The following is a 22,555-nucleotide window of genomic DNA, read 5'->3' on the forward strand; positions in this document are numbered from 1 at the left end:
GTTCCGTAGCTTTGCACATTTCTTAGATCGGCTTTCCAAAGCATATTTTACATCTAGTGTACTTTGTCTACTGGGGAAATCTCTGCCATCAGATGGAAAGAGCTTCTGTATTCGGCTTCTCCCGACCTTTGGCGCTTTATTTGCGTATGAGGAGATTATCGACACAGGAACAAACCATAAGGGAGCTCTATTCGCTGTGTCCGCGACTGATGGCTCAGGAGGTGCAGACCTCAAACAGTATTTACTGCAGCCGCCGCGTGCTACCCTTTGGTTACAGAGATAGTTGCTGTATCCTGAATAACGACGGTCAACCGAGTGTATTCTTGAGATCAGTTTGGCCAGCCAAATCAGCTCTTTACCAGTATACATTAGAAGATCATAATTGTTTCCAGCGTAGAGGACCGTATCCGCTCCCGTCGAAGAGAACGCGCTGCATGTGACATCCCCGGACGGAGTGGAGCATCACACATGCACTCTTCTTGCCCAGAAAGCATGAGTGTTTACAGAATGCCCCTGTGCTCTCAGCGGGGAAACTTCAAAAGCAGAGTTCTGAAGACCTACATGCAGAGAAAGGGCCATCGAGTGTCTAGTCCTCTGGGGGGTCTCCGCGCCTTGCATGCTGCTAGATCAATGTGGTTTTTGAAGTACATAGCTTGCTCGGTCGTCACTCCTTTTCAAAGCACTCATTCAATTTACATAATTAAATATAGCGAGGCGCTCAAGGACTCGCTATCCGGCCAACTGCGCAGTCCTGCCACTGGACGTCCCCCGCCAATCAACAGAGGCAAGCGTTAAACTGGAGCATACATGGCCTTAGTCTTTATGTCTTTTTTAGAAGTGCTTTTCCGCTGATCTGGTTGCTTTCCCTTTCTGCAGCTACGGTGTAGAGTCGCTGACACGAATTACATGAATTACCTTGCCCCATCGTGTTGTGTCATCGGCGATTCCCCGCGAGCCACAGCTTCCACGTATAAAGCCCCCGTTTAAACCGCCAATAGGGGTACCATGGGGCGCATTTCCAGGGACCGGCGAGATATTTACTATAGAAGAGCCAAGGAGGAGGGCTTTCGTGCGCGGTCGGCTTACAAACTCTTGCAGCTTGACGATGAACTGCACTTCCTCTCTCCCCCCAAAATCGTCCGCTCTTACAGCAGTTCTGGGGACTCCTCTGGCTCCTCAGACGAGGAACCAGACAGTAATCGTTGCCACTGGCCCTCCTGCGTCGCTGAGACTGGCGAAGATACGTCGTCTGGAGAAGCCCCTCCATCTGCTGAAGCCACCAGCCACTCCGGTACGGATGCAGATCTAAAAGCTGCTATGGGACAATCGGTTTGGGATTACCCTCACCGAGCTGTGGACTTATGCGCGGCACCAGGCAGCTGGACGCAAGTCCTGCGGCGCCGCCTCTGGCAGAATTACGAACTCAAGCTGGCAGATTACAATAGTCAGCTGCAGCGGCAGCAACAACAAGGGCTAAAAAGAAGTTCCGGCGAGTCAACAGACTCCACAGCGTCAGGAAAATCCTCTAGTGCGGCTGGTTCAGGACATGCCCTATCAGCGGATGCGACTTCTTTGTCACCTCCTGACCCCCCAATGATTGTAGCCGTAGATTTGCAGGAGCTAGCACCAGTTCCCGGGGTCTTTATGCTGAAGGGGGATATCACTCATGCGTCTACTTCGGAGGCAATCCTTTCATTCTTCAAGCACCAGCCAGCTGACTTGGTGGTCTGCGACGGCGCACCCGACGTAACGGGCATGCGGGACATTGACGAGTTCATTCAAATGCAGCTGTTGTTAGCTGCACTGGGAACGGCTTCCCAGGTTCTCCGCCCTGGAGGTACTTTTGTGTGCAAAATATTCAGGGGGGAGCAAGCGGCTCTGTTGTACATGCAGCTAATGGCGCTGTTTGCTGATGTGCGTTGCTGCAAGCCCGCTGCATCCAGGAGCAGCAGCGTCGAGGCCTTTGTAGTTTGTCGAGGTTTCTCTCCAGACCTCAAGTCCCTCTCCTCCATCTCACGTATCAGTGAGAGGAAGGAAGGAGAAGCGCTAGAAGGTGAGGACTCTGACAAAGTGGAGATGCGGCAAGCGACAATGCCAGAATCCCATTGCACTACGGCCAGGAAGGAGAAAGATATTGACGATTTGTGGGGAGAGCAAGTGATCGGTCAGCTTGTACCGTTTTTAAGCTGCGGTGATATAAGGTACATGGACGCGGATCGCAATTACAACCTTTCAAAGTGTGCATATACCCCAAAGCCGCCGACTCAGTCTCCAACACACCCTGCTTACGAGCTGGCGGTTCTAAGAAAGAAGGGACTTCTCTCTCCTTGACCATATATTAGCGTCATTCTAATATACTGTTGCCGATTTGCTGCTTATACTTTCGCTAAAATAGGTTTGCACGTTGTGGGGCACTTTATTGAGAAAAAGACAAGTGGCTCCTCGGTTTTCTTGGGGGGTCTCTGCCGGCTGTTTTCTGCGGCCGACCCCGACTTTTTTTCAATGCTCTTATATCTGTGAGGACGCGAGCCTTTGACTCGCGTCTCCCTTGCTCGGCTGGACAAGCATGGCCATCCACGCGAACTGACTGCCAGAGCAGCGCCCGACTGCCATGCTAAACCGAAGGAGCTGTAAGGTACTTTTATGCACGCGTTGTTTTGTAGCCATGCCAAATAGGTACACTGCATGTGCACTTCGTGACCTGAAGATAGAGGCGCCGACATACCTATGCTTCTCACGAGCACTGAGGGTCATCAGATCCTTGAACTGCTACTGTAGCGAACTCCTCGAGGCTCAAGTGCCGCTCTTCTCCGTGCAGTGGATCAGCTTTTGAACCTTGAGAAGTTATCATCAGCATATCATGTGAACAATCGATCTGCACATTAATGCATGGACCTCTGATGGGTCCATGCCTGCGTCATCCAGCCACATGCGCCCTCCCCAACCTCTCCTGTGGAAGAAAAGGGAGGGTTAGCTGAACAAAGGGGGCCTCGAGGGAGCCCAAGCAACTGTCTTTCGCTCCACCACGCGTGAACAATATACACTGCAATGGCAGAGTGGCCAGCGGCATCCTTCATTTTCGTGCTTTGGGATGAATTTACATTCACATGTAAATACGGGTATATATATCCTGTCTACTGTGGATGGATGAAAAAAATTCCCAAAGTTCTTCTTTCCAGGAAATGCATGGAAAAGCTTTGACAGTCCTTATACAGATTATGCAGAAGGGGAAGACTAGTGGCTCCCGCGCAGAAATGTTCGCAGCTTCGCCGTATTGTTCCTGGTGGAGGAGTCCTTGTAAGGAGGCAAGAGTGGTGGATAGCACCGTGACGCTACAGAGCCATTCTTCCTTCTCTAAGATGTCATTCGTTTCTTTCCAGAGTCTCCCCAATACCTCACAATTTTTGATAACTCCTACGCTACCAAGCAATTAAGGAGGTGGGCACTTTCGCTAGCGGGTGTGCTTGTTGCTTCCTCCGACCGCATCGCAAAAAGCCTAGTAAAGCAACTTGTTCATACGCTTTATATAATGGCTGGGCGTGCTAGGGACTCTGGCTCGTATGGCTCAAGGACATTTGCCTATATAAGGCCCCGTGTACTAACCAAAATGTCAAGCGTCTCATCTGAGAACTCCGTAGAGAGACACCGAACTCCAGACACAATGGGAAGTCAGTGGAAAGCTGGTGAAGGCTTCGAAAAACACGCGTCTTCCTGCTAAGATTCCACATATTTTCGGCATGAGGAGAGAAGGGTACCTAGGGTGCGCATAGCTGCACCCTCTATGCGCACTTTTCGAAGATGCATAGCTAGTCGCACATTGCATTTGGCACACACGGACACAACCTTGCGTCTTTTGCAACGAGCTACAACTACTCTACGGTAAACAGGATAGTTAAATAATCCAATGGAGTAATTGCTAGTTCTTAGCTAAGTATAAATAGTCTCCTCAAAACTTTTGAGATGTATCGTAGCTCACTGCATCAGCTGTATTAAGCACGCAAGGACAGTGACCTCGTTCACGGGAACACAGGCACTTTACAGGAATGAGTGAACTTCTGCTGTTACTTCAGAGTGAGAGTTGTTGCACTTTCACACGATTTCTTGCTCCTTTTAAGCCCTAGTGGCTTGCTAGCATGAAGCCACGATGCACAAATGCCAAGCCTTAGTGGCTCTGGTAGTGCTTCGTGCTCAATGCTATCGTAGCATAGCAAATAGTTCATATCGCATGCAATTTTCGCAGCTATTCTTCCACGTGATAATCAATCAAAGGTCTTAGAGGTGGGGTATTTTAGAGCTCCTGACGCCGCTCAACCAGGACGCAGGAAATGTGGGGTGCGCCGACGAGGGAAAAGCGCCGATAATACGCATGTACACCTCTCCTTCTGCGGTGTTTGCCTTCATTCTTGAAAAAAGTGGTGCCTGCAAGTCCTTCTGAACAGCATTAAGCATACAGGTGAGCACGGTCAATGGGACTGCATCAAAATGGATTTGAGGGCAGCGAACATCCGAGGGCCCGCCGCTCCTGCATTGGGTGCTGCCTGGGCAGTGCTCGGCCCTCACGTACCCCCCTCCCTCGCAAAACGCGCCTCTTCCGCCATCTTGAAGCCTTCTGCCTCGATATTACTTACTGGAGTTGCGCGTGTGTTGCTGCCAATGGTTCTTATTGGACTCTCTGGCCTTCTTCCTCCTTGTGCGCATGTACTTTTAATCCAGGCCTTCGCTCAGTCCCCTCAGCTTGCAGTATCTCGTTCATGCAGGGAAGCACTCTCTTAAAGGTTTCTGGGGCATTCCGCTCCATTCAATTCTGCTGTTGCTGGTTTTGAACATTTTTTGACACAGCCTGAGGCGTAACGCGGGGGTGCCGCAATTGTCCCTTAGAGTGGAGCCCCTAATTCGAGGCAGTCGCCTTCCTCCACCCAAATGCCCTTGGTACACCCCCCACAAGGCCTTCTCGTAAGCTTTGACAAGGTCTGAGCGTCCAGCACCTCCTCGCCACGCTGTTCGCCCCCGCCAAAAGCCGCGCTGTCGTTCCACTCGCCATCGCTCCTGTCCAGAATTCGCTGCGTTGGCAATAAGGGAGGAGACTTATCGGTAGGACTGTTGCCCCTTGCTGTATTATACGTTCCTGTGCAACCGGACATGCCCTAGAGCATGTGCTGGAAGCGACAGAGCAACGTCATCGAGGCACTTTTCCCCCTCCCTAGCAGCCTCCTCATGAGGACCCCATCATGGTGATGATGTCCTTTCTGTCGCATTCTCAGGCTCTCTCTCTATACTCCATGAAAAGCCTCGGGCAGGGCTGATTCGGTAGCGACGCATCCAACAACGAAAGCACAATGAACAGCAGTGCAACGCCTCCTCCACCTCCTCCCGGCCTTGGTGACCCTACTGGACTGCGTCCTTCCCATGCTTCCCAAGTAGCTTCTCCTTCCTCCTTCGATGCAGTACAACTTGCATCCTTTTTACCAAGCGACATTGCGTCGGCGACAGCGCTGCTGCAACATTACCGTCTAGAGCTGCAGCAGCAGCAGCAGAACTCTTCTGCTACCCTCTCTTCTCTGCCCTTTCCGCCGAGCTCAAGGTCCGGCTTGCAGTCAGGGTGTGGACGGGATCTGTCTGCTCCTGAGGAGGTAGCTTCGGAGGGTGCAGGGCTAATTGACGCCGAGCTGGAGGCGCAGATACTCGCCGAGATCGCATCGGCTGCTTGCTTCAACAACAAGATCGATCTCTCTCTCCTTTCGTTTAAACAGAGACTGGCATTCGTAAGTGTGCGCAGGAGCCGCCTAAAGGGGCTTGGGATATGTGGGCAGACAGCCGCAGCAGCGGACAGGGAATCCGGGGGGCACAGTCTTCATCTGGTGCGCAGAAAAATCGTCATGCTGAGTCCGTCGTTGCATTGGTTGGGGGCTGTTCCTACGTGTAGAGTAGCAGGGCTGCTTCGAAGAGCTTCCGAGATGGCTGCTTTCAGTGCAACGAGCTGGTGCTCAATGGATTTGTTTGTACAGGCCGACTTGCTACGGTACAAGCAGTGCCAGCTGCAGCAGTTGTCGCAGCATGCCGGCGTGCTGCTGCAGGATATCGAGAAACACAGAGACGGATACCTGGACACCGGTCGGCTTTTTGTGCTCTTTCCAAATGCAAAATCAGCACTTTGCCGAAAAGCTAACGGTGTTGGTTCTGGGCGCTCGGCGTCAGGAAGCCATATCGCCGTTCCTTCTTCGCATGTGCCCTGGCTTAGCGCTTTCGACGTGAGATACATCGCTAGCTGCACGGAGCTCTCTGCGGGCTTCTTCGCACTGCTGGATCGAGTATAAGTGTCGCCTTTTTGCAAAATACAGCTGCAGCCGACGAAGGCCGCCCTTCCCTGCTCTGTGGGCTGTTCTGGTGACGCGCATCTCCAGTTGCGAGCCTTAACACCGCGTCCATGCTCTGCATGTGTGTAGTCGCTCTGTGTTTCACTCTGCAGTCCATTTCCGATGGCAGTGCCCCTCCACACACTCCGGGGGGTAGTTCTTCGCGCGTTGGCGCGCCTGGGAGTAGGAGCAGCCCTAGCGCTACTACTGCAGCGTGTCTAGCAGCTGCCGCAGCCGCTGCTGCGGCGGAGCAGGAACACGAGGAAGAGGAGAATGGAATTCTCCCCCACGTCTCCCAGCCCTTCATTAGGAGCACCACACGGTCGAGGACGACGCCTGCACTCCGGCGGCCTCCGGATATGTGGATGGAGGTGAGGATCTCCTAGGGGCGAAATCCTGTGCTGAGGAGCGTGTAGCTTGTGGAATAGCGAAAACACTCGGCGAGTGCGGTTGAAACAGAAGGCCAGAGAGCCGAGCTAGCGCTGCATCTGTTTGATTCCCCCTTTGCGAATTCTTGCCGTATGGCAAGACCCCGCAAAGGAGGAGCGCCACGGTGACTCAGGGGTAGTAGATACTGCAGAAAAGACGCATCATGAAGAGATGTGCCTTTTTGTTCCTGGTGATTTGTCGGCGCAAAAGAGGGAGGCGCTTGGGCACACTTTTGCGTGGCTCTTGTGGTTGTCGCCCTGCATAGTGCAAGGATGCATATACGTAGATGTATAAACACGTGTACATGTATGCGTGTGTTGTGTTTGAACACGCTTGATTGTGAGGTGTTGATGTCGGTGACCGTGTCCTTGTTGGCCTGGCACGCCTGCTACCCTTTTTGTCTGCCTGCGTGCGCCCGTTGTACTCGGAACTCTCTAAGTACATGCATGGAAACATCAGGAAGAACGGGGTCGGTGGAGGAAGAGATGCATGCGCATTGAGGGTTTGCATGTGCATTTCCTGCAGAAGGCATGTGGAGAGCACGAGACATACGGTACTTTGCCAGAGGGAGATTTGTTTAAGCGCTGCTTCAGCGGGAGTTCCTCGCTGGCGGATGCTACGGCAACAACCGCTGCGGAAACTCCGGCGGGTAACATGGAGGACCGTGTTAGGGAAGCAAGCGAAGGCAATGTCTCCGCTCTTTCCGGAGATTTCGCGTTGCTGCATGCACAGTCTAATAAGGGCACACACACACCACAAAAGTCGGTAACGGGGGCGGAGGAGCAGGAAGAAGGCAGCACAAGGCCCCATGGGACTATAGAGTCGCCGCCCTTCTTTCAGCGCAACATGCGGAGGACCACGACTATGCCGAATGACAGGATGACAGGCAAGGTGCTGATGCTGAACCATGCGCATCGAGAGGCAGTGCAAGCCTCTGGGGTAGGCAGTCATCCAGATTTTTCGGCCAATCCAAATTCCGACACACCGGGAACGTGGGCTTCAACACCCAGCGGCAGGAATGGCCGCTGCGTTAGAATAGACACTAGCGCCCTCGCCGCTGCCCGCCAGGATTTTAGTAACCTGAACTCAGGTAACAACGCGATGGCGGCTCTGTTGGGGGATATAAAGCTGTTGCAAGAAGCCTCAGCATCAGTACAGGCTGCAACGCGCAGCCCTCAACCTGGCGACCCCAACGCCTTCTTCCAAAGAAGTAACAGGCGCACCACGACGCTGCCGGGAACTATGGCAAATGTTAAGATTCGTGCAAGTGAGCAGTAGCCAAGGAATGCAGTCCATAAATGCGTGCTGTATACTCATTATTACTCCATGCTGCTGATCCTAAGAAACTTGCAAGCCCCTCTGCAGTGTGCAAGATATGCGTGTTTTCGTCTCCCACTAACTCAGCCGACGTACAGCGAGTACTGCACACCAAAGGCCGCTGCAAGCCGTGTGCTTTCTATTACAATAAACGAAAGGGATGCAGAAACGGTGCAGAGTGCGAATTCTGCCATCACGAAGAACACTCCAAGCTGACGCTGAAGCAATGGAAAAAACACCAACAGCGCGCCCACAGAAGTGTAAGGCTGCCCCACTGACATCCTCGACGTGGCATGCTGCATGCGAGCTGATTATTCAACTAGCGCCGGTAGTTTGCAAAGTTTCCAACTGAGTGTCACATTTTCATCACGTGTTACTGGGTGTGTTAGCCTCAACGTTGTCTGCATTTTGTGGACATGCTTGTCTAACTCAGAGGCTACTGGAGGAGTGTGAAGGTACAGAAGCCAGCTCAATAGATTTCCAATCGTCTGGCGTCCTGATCGAGCAGAATGATGCGTCAGTTATCCCAGCCTTTACAACAGGTCACATTGTAACCCCTGCATCTGAAGTACAACATTCGATGATCTCTGGGCCGTTCGGACTCAACACGGCAGCACTTACGGCGGAGTCCCTTGCACATGTAAGGGAGAAGCTTGCAGGTTAGCTTCGCACTCGTGCTTCCGCGATATCGGATACTTTATGGGAGAAGTCTTCAGGTTGGGTGCCAGGCAGTTCTTTAGTTTACCGCCTAGTAGAGATCGGTCTACCATCATGCGGCACTAATAGCACTAGACATCGGCGACGGGATTTTAGGCTCTGATCTTTATTGATGTAATCTAGACTACACTTACGTGTGTACGGTTGTTTCGCCGCAGAACTGACCAGCGCAAGCGAGGCGACACTACCCACTGGGGGCTGAGTGTCTTCTAGGCCGTTCTTGCGGCTAGAACAATAACGGGCCAGCTATTTAGCTACCACTGAGGGTTAGCTTGGTGCAACAGGTTTATCGCCGCTAGTTGGTGTGATTATGTGTGCCTGATCTCGGCAGTGTTACCGGTAATTAACGGCTTTGCGCAACGTGGCTTGGCGCGGCCCCGTGTGCGGGCTACCGACAAGGCGACACGAACTCTTTCCCTTGTGGGAAAGCCGCATGAATGTCCTCTTTGTGGATTTATGTGTTTTATGCTGTTCTCGCCCGTCGGAAAACGTGCTCCATCCGTGAGCGATGTAAGGCTCTCTGGTGTTGACAAGGAGGGCCGAGTTGGCGTATTTCACTATGCGCCCGCCCGCAAGTTCGCATACCTCTTGGAGGGAGGGCGGCCGATTAATTTGTTTTGCTGTTGTATGTAATGTGTTTCAGGGTCGGCGCACCGTACTGCTACAGTTGGTGCCTCGTCACCTCGCGTTGTGTTAAGAGGAGCAGTACCGCCAGCTTTCGAAGCCGGCCAAGGGCTTCCTTCATGTCTGCTGGTTTACACAGCTCCATATGTATACGGCACGGCAAAACACCGTACTTGATAAATGTGTCCCTGGTTGGTGCCTTGGGCCGCCGTAAGCATGCGGTGCAGATTGTGCCCGTCCCGAACTGCGTCGCACTTGAATTCTCAAGGACGGCGCGCGTAGCTACCCAACAACAATTATAGTTCGGTGCGTCGTACTCACTTATATGCGGTCATGGTTATCATCATCGCAGTTCCTTTTCGGGCACAGCCCACAGTCCTGTTGTAAGCACAAGTCCGTCACGTGGCTGGCACACACCATTCGTACCATAATAAGCTTATGCGTGGCAAGTTCTTCCAGCTGAGCGCCGACTTACCGCGCATCCGTCGAATCGCGGTGCATGTAAGGCGGCTGAACAGCTATAAGGGACGTGATCGCGTTCCTTATGACCAGCTGGGAGAGTGCGAAGTACAGTGAGTGACTAGCACTACTTGCCGTAAATGGCCGATTGGAAACTCGATGCGAAGTCTAGGGATATGTTCTGTATTTGGTTTCTTTCATGCCCTAAGATTCAGGCTTCGTTGGTAAAATTACATCTTCTGTCGTGGCTACGGGAAGTTGCTCAGATTGGGAGTGCCCATTGAAACGCGGTTGGCAGAAGCTATGGGTAATGACGGCTCTTTGAAGACGAGAGCATGAGTTTGCTGTTAGTATGTTTGCATAATTGAACCGCCACTGAGAACCTATTCAGAGTCGCTTGCGAACTGAATAGAGTTGACGGTCATGGGGATTTCTCCGCAACCCTTCCATGTTGCTTTCTTCTTCTTGTTCTTTTCGTGGCGGAAATCCTTTCCCCTAACCTGAATCGGAAAGGAAACACCAGTTTCGGCATTTTAAGTACTGTTGCACCAACGGCTACTTGTTCTACAGCAGAAGATAGTGTAATCATAGTTTTGAACCTACACGCCCCAGCTGTTCTGCTGCCTTAACAGCAAAGTTGTCGCTTTTCTTCTTCCAGAAGGAGTTGTCCTTTAGTTCTGTAGGTAGCGCGGAGGTCCACTGAGAATCATCGATTCTTTGAAAGCGCTTTGGACCTATTCATACGAACAGAGCCGTCAGTACACGGATTCACCGTAATGCGCTGAAGCCTACAGCAGTTAAAACCCAGCCCTAGTCGAGTACGAAGTGATAGCAATCAGCTACAGACAAAGGGGAAATACACTTGCCTCCATTATCGCATTTCTTTTGATTTTCTTGTGTACATTCATGTGTTTCGTGCTGCTCTTCAGTATTTTCGTTTACTAGGACATGCTTACGAGCCTTCTTGCTGATGCGGCCCACTGCACTTGCATCCTCATCGGGCGTGGTACACAGCGCCCCTGCCTCAGGTGTCTCCTTCTCATGCTCGGAACGGCACTTCTTTTTGGGCTGTTTTTCTTCCTTAATAGTTGGGACTTTTAACTTCCGCGACTTCTTTCCCTCAGGAGGAGGACCTGAATGCCGGCGGGCAAAGGCAGAAATTCACAGGCGTCTTGTGAGCTTCCCATATCTGGTGGACAAACCAGAATGAATGGCCCCCGCAGGCATAAAAGTTTGTACTGTCATGATCAACGTCTTGGATAGCTTACCTTTCACCTCTTCACCCAAATTCTGCGTTTCTCTAGCCTCGCAGATCTCGAGCAAATCGACTAGTTCACCTCCGCTGGCCACCGATTCCAGGTCCCATTCCTAAAGCGAAAAACCCTAACCACGACGCTTTACTTCACACAAATATCAAGGTAAGGACTGTAACGGGCATTCGTGCTACCTACAATGGCGCCATCTGGCTTTCGACGCAAAACATGGGATTGAATGATTTTCATACCCGCCTCGCCGCCTCCTTTAAAAGGGCTCTTGCCGTCTTCGGCAGCTCCTGTTGCTCTAAGAATTTGTAGATGGCAGCGGCGACCTTAATTTGTAGAGCATCTTCCTTCATCTTTTTAAAAACAATAATTCAGCGCCGTAACCAGCGTGCAACGGGCGTTGGCATGCAGCGGTACGAGACTAGATGCCGAAAAATAGCACAGCGAGAGTACAAAATTCTCCCTTCTAACGCTCAAATTAGTTTTTGAGGAAGATCAGGAAGACAATCAGTGAAAGAGCTCGACCCGGAGCAAAGCGAAATCTTGGGATGTACAGCAACCGAACTGCTGCTTCAAAACAAAAGCAAACAGCCCCATATGAGCAATAGCGATTTTATTAGGAAGAATACTTAGCAAGCTTTAGAGGTGAAAGAAGAGAAACTACGAACGGGATCCTACAGGCACTAGGGCCGCTCGCCCCGCACTTTGGGGCCTGTTCGAGCATCGGGGGCCCTTTTAGTAGAGCGCTAGAACATGTGGACATCTTGAGTAAATTACTTCTTCATGTGAAAGGAGCCACTATAGCGCCTAATGTCACCGCGTTCCTATGGTGAGCGTTGCTATTTTCTAAATCTGCCCTCTTTTAAGGGCTTCCTGATTAATACTAGAACGGGTAGAACAGTGCAGATCAGACAGTAGCCCCTTTATCATAGCCGAGCTAAATAGACAAGTACATGAATCAAAGCTCACTCTTTTGCTTCTTGCTCAATGCTACAGCATGCACTTTTCGAAGTAGTGCCCACGCGCGAACTAGACAGCAAGCTTCAGATTAAGTGTATCGGACCAAGTTGGACCTAGGAGGCTTGTTCTGCAAGGAGCTATATATATTAGTAGCCGAAATATTGCCTGCATAATTGGCCTGTTGGCGGAGTAGCGTGGATGCTATGATAGTGCATGCTATTTGGCTGCGCGCCAAGTTCTGGTATGACCGCGTAAGCTTTTCTGGAAAGTATTATCATACCTAATTATGCATTTGTGAAGAATCTACTCTCTTGTGTGTATTTGTATACCCTGTCTGTTGAAGAGTACGGCCAGCTCGATACAACAAGCCGAAGTATTGTGTGCAGATGCGCTAGATGTCATACGTAGCTAGTTGCAATCCCTCGGGGAACAAAAGGGGAGCACCTGAGCACTCTAGTGCTCCTTCTCCTTTCATGTGGGGAACTCTAAGGGGTGCATGCAGGGGCTGTATAGAGGTCTTTTGAAAAGGACATTGCAATAACTTTCTATTGAGTTTGCATCGATCATGGAGTCAAGTGTTACCCTCCACAGACCCTATTTGAAACGTTGCACAACGTAGGGCTAGATGAATGGCATAGGTATGGATGCATTGTTTTTGGCTATAACTTAACATGTGCAACTCTCGAAGAGTACCTTTGAATCCTCCGTGAGTGGAAGTACGTGCACCTCGTATTCCCTTCATTCCCTCATGACTCCACCCTGTGGGAGAAGCGGACTCGATAGGTACGTCTACTGTTACAGAAAAAAGTCTATTAGGCTCAAGTTTCGGTCGGGTTGCGAAGGCAAAGGTTAAAATTGTGGAAACTCTTTGGGTCATGCTACGCTTTAAACCTATCAAGTTGAACTTTTTATTCCACCTTCAGGACTTTGTTGGGAAGCTGTTGACTCCCGAGACATGCAAACTCAAAAGAAATCAATTAAATTTACTTGTTCAGAAGACCTCTATACAACCCCTGCCTGTACCCCTCAGAGTTCCCCACATGAGAGGAGGAGTGCTAGGGTGTGTCAGGTGCGACCTCAAGGCACTCCGAGGAAGCGCAATTAGTTTCGCATGACATCTAGCGCATCTGCACGCAGTATTGCGTCTTGTTGTATCAAGCTAGCGTCATCATTCAAGAAAGATAATGTACAGAAAAACAAACAAAGTAATCAGTTCCTGAATTACTCTTCGTAAAGTATAACGAGTGTCGTGGAGAGTGCTTAAGTGCAGCTTAGCTTGCTTCATCCGCCAGCACGGCTTTGCCTCTCCCAACACTGCTGTTCTTCATATTTTGGCAGCAAGAGCTAGTAGTAACGGGGACGCTCGGATCAACTGTGGTATATAGATGTACGCAGCTGGCCTTAAAAGGAGAATGACATGGCCTCCATCAGACTCTGTGGAGATGCGCGGCGTAATGCGAGTTTGCAGGCGTCACGACGAATTAGAAAAGCGGATGGAAAAATTGACAGACGCCGATGTTCGCCGAATGCGCTATCGGAGCTGCAGCGCTTGTGGTGAAGTCTCGGTCATGGCGTACTGGGTACTATGGCATGGTATGTTCCATGTGCGTGGATCGCACATATTGTGTCAATTTTTACGGACTACCTATCACCTATACGCATAAACCACCCATGAAGTGCATTTCCTTACATTCTATATACGGAGTTCCTGCCCCCAGCCCATGGCAATGTGCCTCGGCGGTGGGCCCGCCACCGATGGTTGACTGGCGTTCTCACAAATGCTTGTAGCCGTTTCCACAAGTACATTTCTTCTGTTGTGATTGATGAAACCTACAAACCAATTTAATCCCCGCCGTGCATGCCACTCTTGGTGAACCTGTAGTAGTGCCCAGCACTTTATTCGGGGCTTTTGAGTGTATGACAGCACACTGGGCGGTATTGTGGGTTTTTGCTCTTTAGCATTGGATTAGATTTATGGCAAGTTTCCCGACGTACTGGATGGTATCTTGAATGCCGGACAAGGATGCAAGCGCGTTTTATGCTCCCGGCCGCAGCACGTCCCTTACGCAAGGCGCTGCAGGTCTCTGGAACCTCTTTTACTTTGAGTAGTAGCGCAATCCCTGGCCGTTATGGTGCTTTCTCGTCTCAGCTCGAGCGCCCCCGCTTCCAGTCCACGGCGACGCAGCGCGTCGAGTCCTCAGACGGAGGAGATGCCATCAGCATTCGCCCTTGGGAAAAACCATTAATTGCCGAGGTGTACAGTCAGCTGCGGGGTCAGCATATTCCATCCCGCACCTCGCAAACACCGAGATCAGTTCCAGGCGCGGCCTCGGAGGGGGGGAGAGCTGAGCCTACCCCGCTGCCTGGTTGGGATTTCTCCCCAGAGGATGAGAGGGGCCTCCGCTTTGGCGCTGCCTACATGCTCTTGACGCTGGCGTGGAACCGCAAATTTACTCGCCTTAGGGACTTGCTGGTGAATGCAAATCGGGCGAGAGAAGGTTCTAAGCAGGTCGTATCTCGGGTGCTCTCAACGGTGCGTGTCAGCACAGAGTCCGTGACCCTCTTTACTGGTGTTGCCACTGTCTCGTTCGCCCCAGAAGGAGTGGTATCCGTATGTGATGTGCTGTCCAATCCGTGGTCGTGCTTCCTGTGTGCAGATTGCAGCTGACCTTTCACCTTCGGGGAAGCTGCAGAGTGCGTCGGACTCTCCCGCTGAGGGCTGCAGAAGCGGCAAGGGAAAGTGCAAGGAGAGTCCTTCCGAAAAGTCGGGGGGGGATGCATCCACCAGCAGCAGTTATGGCCACGTAGCGCCAGAAAATATTCTTTCAGGGCTTCATGGCTGCTGCAGTCCGCAGCTGCAGCAGCTGTTGCAGCACCAAGTGGCCTTTCTCGCTCAGCGTGGCCTCGGCGTTCATTCTGTCGTTCGGCCGCAGCGAGTCGTAGTTGACGCTGTATATGGCATCGTTGGTATGCAATCACTCTTTAACTGTGTGCCCAGGCTGAATCCCCTAGTGGGTGGATGTGAATAAGCGGGGCCTTGAAGTGACGTTCGCTGCAGCGGGAGGTGCGACCGCTTATTGGTCCAAGTGGTACCATTTGCATTCTTTGGGCACTGCGTAGCTGTACATACAGGGCTGCACGCATGCTCTTGGCGCATGCCTGGCACGGAGGCTTCTGCGGGGAGATGTAGGCCTCTGCTAGCATGCGGTTCCTTATTTGCGACTCTGGTGTTGTCTGGGCAGGCTGCACCCGAGGATCGAACGCAACCTCAACAGTGTTGTTGCAACACGGCTCTTTGCATGTGCTGCTGCGTCGTGGCACAAACAGCAGCAGCAGCAGCAGCCTGGGCACACCGGCGACGCTGTACATGCCGAAGCCACGTTCATTTGACTTTGAGGGGGCAGTAGCGGCCGCAGAGGCAGCCACAGACGCGTCGGAGCATCCAAGGATGACTGAAAAGCCTAGGGAGGACGAAGGAGAAGGGCGAGGGGAAATGACGGAAGCCGGAAAGAGGGCCTCCTCAGAGGAGTCTCTGACCCCAGTAGAGCGAAGGCAGCAGCAGATGGCCACAGAGGGCCTCTGGAGAAAGCGCGCGAGGGAGCAGATGCATGACATCCTCAAGCAGCCGCTTACATTCAGGCGTAAGACACAATGCTCAAGCTAGTCAGAAAAGCCACTTACGATTGTATCCTGCTGGAGCATGGGTTGTTCGGTTGGTCAGTTCGTTTTATGTTTCAGTGGCTTGCTATTATTATGGCATTCCTCGTACGAAACTCTCATGTACAGCGATTCGAAATAAGGGGAAAGCATTGAGCGAATGAGGGGCGGCAGAAACCTTACTCTGCTGATAGACTTTGCGCGTTGTCCCTTATGGCATTCTTGCAACAGAAGGCGTAGACACATGTGCACACTGCCAGAGTGTTGTTAATTTTGCCTGCTTTGGTTCCTATGCAGAGTTTATGAACATGTGCGCCGACTGCGGCACCGTACTGGACCGGGGTTTTGTGGTGGCCATAGACTTCAAGTTGCTCTGCGTACAGCAGCTCGCCATCGTCGATGCAGACGGCAATGTAGGCTTCATCTGATGCTTCCCCAAGCTCGCCGCTCATCTACTTCGTGGAAAAGTGCTTTGCGTTGGTCGGAAAACGCTTTTCCGGGAGTGCAAGGAGGCTTTGCGTGATGGTCCACCACCTGTGCGCGCATTTCCACACCCATGGTGCTACAAAAGCAGAATTCAGCTGCTGCGATTCTCTGCATTTGCGCAGATTGTGATGGGTTCTGAAGAAGATGAAGCGGCTGTTCACACACTGAGACTCGAACTTAACGCAAAGTTCGACCCAAACAATTCGTAAGGCAGGCGTACATGGGCTTCTAGACAGCCAGCCATGCAGAGCCCAATAGCGGTCACCATGCTACTTGTCTGATATTTGTGCAGTAGGATTTTCCGATACATGTATCGCACAGCCTACACAATTTTAGCGGGAGCTGTCTTGAACATTCGCAATGATTGATGCACGTGGACCCTGGCGGCGCTGCATGCAGGAACTTTATCTTTCCCGCCTTTGAACCAAGTGGCTGGCAACTCATGGACTGGAATTATGCCGTTGGGCCTCAGTACCCGGTAGACCCTCGGGAGATATCCAATGTCGTTTTCCGTGAGTGATGTATGGAAATTCACACCTCTTCGTATCCGGATGTCCCTACAAAATCTCCCCCAGACTTGTATAGATGTTCGCAACCCTATCGTTACCGGTTTTACGCAGACGTGGACGTGAAAGGTAGAGGAGAAACCCCCCCGTGCCCACACGTTTTTGCTGTCCCCTGTTTGTATATGGACGCGATGTTTCTTTGTTGATTTCGTGCTCGACTACAAATCTTCCAACAGATTGGAGTATATGTTTTCAGTTGTATGCGGAGAGCGTATTTTTTGGTGTTGCTTGTGCTTGCAGTGGACGAAGACAAAGGAGTTCCCAACAACGTATCCGCGTGTTTTATCTGATTCCCCTTTTTTGGCCTCAGGAGAGGTAGTGCTGCTCAGCACTTGAATCTTGTTTGCTTGTAATGAAAATTTTCCTAGGTTTGCATATTACATTAGACGTGTGAATTGTAATGTCACGATACACGCGAAGAGCAGGGCCTTGCAGATTAGGGGTTTCCGAAATAGGCACATCCAGAATACAGACTCTCGTTAAGTCAGGCAGTATAGCTGCTCCTCGAAGTTTCTTGCACCTTGTGTCATCTCAGAATCTTGGGAATTTATCCCATTGCCAGGGGTACAAGAAAATGCCATAGAAATAGGGGGATTCGCTACAATGCTTGGTATAAATAGGCGAATTTATCTCTCAGTATCTTACTAAGTATGTCTTCTGTATGCGGAGCAGTCAAGCTTACAAACACCACCATAACGGGTCGAAGTACCAGTGTATCAGCATGAAATACTAAACTTGCCTCGCTACTAGTCCAGCTGCGGGTGAATGCAACCCGGTGTATTTGCTCCTTCAAGTTAAAGAGTATTTAAATATATGCTGAACGCGTGATGGCAAAATAGAATCGCATTGGAGGACGACAGGCAGCTGCTTCCTGAGGGCATGTCGCCCAGTATAGTTAGTGACGTACTGGATAACTTGAGCGTAATTAGCTTAAATTATTCAGTACAGCGTTGGCTTGATCAAAGCATAATAGCTGCGAATTTCTTTATATGCGGGTACTCGCAATCAAATTTTTGGAATTATGAATGTACTTACTTGCTTCTCGTGCACTCCGTGCACGACAGGCAGTGTTAGATCTGTGCTTGAGGTCCAACAATTTGAATCAAAACTAGTGACATTTTGTGTTTTTGTAAAGCATTGTCTACCCATCAATAGATCTCCCCTCTCATTCGTGCTGTTTTGGGATGCTGTACTCCGGAGGCCATCCACGAGGCTCCCCATGGAACCTGTGCCAAATGGAGAAAACGTGCATCCTTTAATTTATACTAACTATCTTCTCTCTGAGTTTTGGAAGAGAGATCTGTACTCTCTTGTATTCTTTGCACTAGGAGAAGAATTATTCAGCTTTCCACTTTCCACTGCATGCACACCTCGAGCCTCCACAGAGCCCCTCAACTGGGGGATGCATCGTTTGCATCTTGTTTACCTTCGAGAAAACCTTTTTGGCACGAACTGTGCATATTCTTAACATTTTAGGGCTCCCTATGAAGTATCTCGACTATCTCCACCCTTGGAGCTGACAGCCAGAGGGCGCGGCCGACTCTCGCCTCTTTGGCTGTTTCTGGCTCCTACTTGAATTCAAATACCTTGTATTAAGGTACTTCATCTTAGTCCTTGATTCCCGAGCTTTATTTCTGCTGATTTCTCCCTGCTCCAGTACAACAACACACACCAGCTCCTCCCGAGCTACTGCTATTCCCGGGGGCCTGATTTGTCTTCTTTTCTGCCAGGCTCCCCCTCTTCGCCTCTCCCTCTCCCCTTCTTAAGAACAGATGGAGGCCCGCGTAGCTGAGCTTACGGCAGCAGTTGATGCGGGCGATCTTCGCCAGGCAATTCGCCTCGCTAACCAGTTTCTGCTAAGGACTCAGAAACACATCCACAGCAATCCCGCAGAACAGCTTCACCACCAGCAAATTATCAAAAGCATTAAAGTTATCATCCTCACGCGACAAGGTGCGAACGCATAGCCCCTCAGTTGATTTCATTACCCCCTCCTCGTGCCGTATCTCCTTTTTCAGCGCAGGCATTTCTGCTCCCCCATAGGACAAGTTGTACCATGATACGCACAAACTTCCTTAGCCATTAGTGCTAATCTAAGCTTCAACACAGCATAAAAGTGCCTTTGATCAGGAACGGCCTTGTTTGAGGCCCAACAGTCCTATGCATAGTGAGAGGAAGAGACAGAGAGAGCGCGTGCCGAGAGTCCAGGAGGCAGCCGCCTCCTGCTGCTTTCCAGATGAGCTGAACCTGAACTCTAACGGAAGCAACGCATTTTATCCCCCACTATGCTGCAGGAAAATCCGACGAAGCCATTGATTTGCTTCAACAGCTTCCTAAGGAAGACCCCGACCTCAATGCCTTCCTCAGCGTCGGCTACAAGGAGCTTCGTAACAGCAGTGAGCAACACAGGGAGCATTTCTTACGCTCTTTGTTGTACTCAGGGGCTGAAGCTCCCCTCGTGCTTCCCCGAGGGGCCTTCCTTGTCTCAGAGCTTCTTCCTCCCCTTTCCTCCTCCCACTCCCAATAAGCTTTCGACTGTGCAGAAGCACAAAGGCGTCTCTCTGCCGCCTCGGTTCGATGACGATTCTTGCAGGCCGGCTTTCCCCATGCCGCGTGGCGGCTTTGCCGCACTGGACTCTGGCAGAGTGCCGTGAGGAGGTGAAGGTCTTGGACATGTTTAATAGTCTCGCTATGGAGTATGATGTATTCCAGGTGTGGTCCCCCGCTGACTTGCCTGCTGGCGTAAATGCGTTTCTTTGAATGCGCCATTCGGCATTCGTGCCTCCCGTCTACTGCCGCCGTCGTGCGTGTCTCTCACTGACGGCTCTTCTCTGTGCATTCGTTGCTAGTAGAAGCCGCTGCCCTCCCGCTTCGAGGCCTCGTTGCTGAAGTCTTGCCACCAGACAGCCCCCTCATAGCCGCTGCAAAAAACGCGCCTCGTTGCGTGGACGCGTGATCTTGCTGGCTGCACCGCACGCGTCATTCGCACATGCAGCTGAGCTGCCTTGCTTTTAACCTGCGCGTCGTCTCCTCTCCGCCTTCCTGCCCTTCCCAGCGCCTTGGCTCGCTGATGCTGCCTTTCGTGGTCGCTCTCTATGTTCCTCGGTGTCTCCATGAATACACACACACATATATACTATTTACACACATATCTAGATACATTCGTACGCCGTCGCAGCTTTTCGGTGTCTCTTGTGTCTCGTAGGATGCACTGCGCCTCTACGGGGCAACGCGAAAGCCCTGTCACCTCCTTTGGACCGTCATGGCGGCTCTGATTTCTGTGAGTCAAACTTCCGCAGCTATTTTCGCCCAGCTGATCGCCAGGCTCTACACACAAAACATGTTCTACCAAGGCACCCTGCCTCTAGGGCCGTCGGCGGTTTCATCTATTTGCTTGCCTTCTTCCTGAGTTCGGGTTCCCCGAGTGCTCTTTTCCTGCTCCATCTACTTTGGTATTTCGTACGGAGTTCTCCCTCTTGTGAGTCCGTCCACTTTAGCGTCTTTGTGGTTTCTCAGACGCGCCATCCCGGCAGCCGCAAGCGGCTGCAGCTCGCACAGCAGCTCCTGCGGCAGCTGCCTCTCCCTTCACCCCCCAAAGACCTCTCTCCCCAGAGCCTGCAGGACCCCATGGCGAACATTCAGCTGAAAGACGCCAACGCAAGTATGTACAATTCAAGTGCCCTGCACCCGTGGGAGCTCCCTCTCTGCGTTCGTTCTCAGCGTGACATCGGGCCGGAGGAGGGTCCTGTCCTTCTCATGCTTGAGCCCATAGTTTCTGGTTTGAGCTTCCACCGAGCAGTGCGTTCCCCTCCGTCGCTTTCTTGCGTATTGTGGCCCTGGCACTGGGCAAACCGCTCTCTCGTTTATTATCTTTCTCTTTTGTCATACAAGACTCGTCCGCCTAACACGGAAGCTTGCCCCTCTCTGTGTCTCGCGAAATCTCGCACAAGGGGGCGCAACCGAAGCACAAAAGAAAGAACTCACCGATCCAGACGGCCCCCTCTCCCAGTGCACGTGGCTGTTTTGCACTGGAAAAGGGGGCCCAGCTTTACCCGCTTCCGGGCAAGGAACTGGAGGGGTCTCCTACCTGTTTTGAGGGGGGTCTCCCGTGTCAGTCTTAGACTGTCGCGGCTCACTCTAGAGCAGACAGCTCCCGCATATGCGCTTCTTTGTCCTTCTGCAGCGTTGATGGTGCATCTCTCCGTCTTGCGGCAGTGCAACAAGACACACGAGGCCCTGGGTAGGCTGCTGCTGCCACGTGTGCCAGCAGCAAGCGTGGCTTGGGGTCGTGTGTGTGTGGGCCGTTCTCCTCTTGGAGAGCAAGAGGGATTCTGTCTTGCAATCATAGATTCTTTTGTGCTCAGAGCTTCTAAAGAACTTCCGCAATTGTTGCCTCCAACCTGGAGACCTCTCGGCCCTGCGCATTCAGCTCCTCACTGAGGTTGGATTGTTGCTGGTCTCCTGTGCTTCCTGGATGATAGCCGCCTCTTGGGATCCCTTGCTGCTGCTGCCGCTGAAAGCTGTGCAGCGCCTTTGGCTGTGCACGCAGGCAACGTGATGCACTTGCGTGTTGAAGCGGGAGGGGAGGGGAGGGGAAGGAAAGAATTATTACTGATGCTCAGGCCTCTCTACTGGCTGTGTGTCTCTTGATGCGTGGGGTGTCTGCGCAGAGCGGCAACCTGGATGAGGCCCTAGCTGAGGCGGCCAAGGCTATCTCTGACCCGTACGTCTTTGTGAGGGGGGAGGGGGACGCGTTTTATTCTTCTTGGACGTGGGTTGAACGTGTGAGGTAACGACTTCTGTCCGCATTTCTTGCATTGCGTAGACCAAACTGCACGGTAAATCATGTCTCTCCCACTGGGGTGTCGGGTGGGGGATCCGTGTACCTCGCAGCACCGTGGCAACGGAATTCTTGGGAGCCTACGTCCGCCTGGCAGCAGCCAGAGGCGAGGAGGCAACTACGAAGGCTTTTGAAAAGCTCAGATCCATGAGCAGGTCCGTCTCCCAAGCAGCTTCTTAGGGGCCCCTCAGAGGCCCCTAAGGGTACCACGCTGTCGGCGGGTTATCCGCCGTAGGGGATGTGCCGCTCGAAAAAACGCCGGCTGCGTCGCACGCCGTCTACCAGCGGCTGCGAAGAGGCAACCTGTCTTACCCTTGGTCTGAAGCAGCAGAGACAGTTGCCGCTACTATTCACCCTTCTCCTGTTTTCGATAGAGCTTGCGCTGGAGCACGCCTTAGGGCCAGGCTATGCAACTTCTCCCTAAAGCCTCTTCTCCCTGGTGCTGTATGCTGTAGCTTCGAAGCCGCCACTGCAGCGCTGGACTTGCTCGTGCAACGAGGCCTCGAGCTCGTCGGCGGCTACGACAGGATGCTCTCTGGTAAGCGCAGCTGCACATAATGAGGGCCCCCTGCAAGGCCTTAAAAGCCACAAGCGGGGTGTCTCTGTCTCTCTGTCTCTCTCTGTCTGTCTGTCTGTCTGTCTGTCTGTCTGTCTGTCTGTCTCTCTCTCTCTATCTGTCTGTCTCTCTCTCTCTGTCTGTCTCTCTCTCTATCTCTCTCTTTCTCTCTCTTTCTCTCTCTTTCTGTTTGTACCGTAGCTTCAGCGACCGTGTGTTACCCCCAACGCCATCAATTTACCTCAACTATTGTGCGGTCTGCATGCACATTCCTCCTAATCTCTTTGGCTCTCTGCGATTGCTTCGTCTATCACTTCATAACTCTTTTT

The 22,555-nt window shown here is 51.8% G+C and overlaps 4 protein-coding genes across 4 annotated transcripts; 3 read left to right on the plus strand and 1 right to left on the minus strand.

The window, feature by feature from the left end:
- The first annotated feature begins 1,005 nt into the window (after window positions 1-1,005).
- On the plus strand, window positions 1,006-2,331 carry LOC34621122 (putative tRNA (cytidine(32)/guanosine(34)-2'-O)-methyltransferase). The gene has a single exon (XM_022734346.1). It carries the CDS (start codon window positions 1,006-1,008, stop codon window positions 2,329-2,331), a length of 1,326 nt encoding a protein of 441 aa, XP_022591087.1.
- A 3,005-nt stretch (window positions 2,332-5,336) lies between these two features.
- Window positions 5,337-9,018, plus strand: LOC34621124. Its single transcript, XM_022734348.1, has 7 exons — window positions 5,337-5,762; window positions 6,006-6,248; window positions 6,467-6,724; window positions 7,308-8,049; window positions 8,187-8,359; window positions 8,533-8,758; window positions 8,975-9,018. The coding sequence occupies exons 1-7, from the start codon at window positions 5,337-5,339 to the stop codon at window positions 9,016-9,018; spliced, it is 2,112 nt and encodes a 703-aa protein (XP_022591089.1).
- A 1,264-nt stretch (window positions 9,019-10,282) lies between these two features.
- LOC34621125 (nucleolar and coiled-body phosphoprotein 1) lies at window positions 10,283-11,514 on the minus strand. The gene is made up of 5 exons (XM_026335784.1): window positions 11,404-11,514; window positions 11,168-11,267; window positions 10,766-11,032; window positions 10,503-10,633; window positions 10,283-10,399 (listed from the first exon to the last, which is right to left on the minus strand). The coding sequence occupies exons 1-5, from the start codon at window positions 11,512-11,514 to the stop codon at window positions 10,283-10,285; spliced, it is 726 nt and encodes a 241-aa protein (XP_026191569.1).
- Window positions 11,515-14,144: 2,630 nt separating this feature from the next.
- LOC34621126 lies at window positions 14,145-16,976 on the plus strand. Its single transcript, XM_026335785.1, has 7 exons — window positions 14,145-14,654; window positions 14,779-15,088; window positions 15,364-15,762; window positions 16,076-16,191; window positions 16,387-16,469; window positions 16,664-16,776; window positions 16,885-16,976. Exons 1-7 carry the CDS (start codon window positions 14,145-14,147, stop codon window positions 16,974-16,976), a joined length of 1,623 nt encoding a protein of 540 aa, XP_026191570.1.
- The last annotated feature ends 5,579 nt before the right edge of the window (window positions 16,977-22,555 follow it).

Source organism: Cyclospora cayetanensis, unplaced genomic scaffold, assembly GCF_002999335.1.
Source record: "Cyclospora cayetanensis isolate NF1_C8 unplaced genomic scaffold, CcayRef3 CcayRef3_contig_8, whole genome shotgun sequence".
Taxonomy (NCBI): domain Eukaryota; phylum Apicomplexa; class Conoidasida; order Eucoccidiorida; family Eimeriidae; genus Cyclospora; species Cyclospora cayetanensis.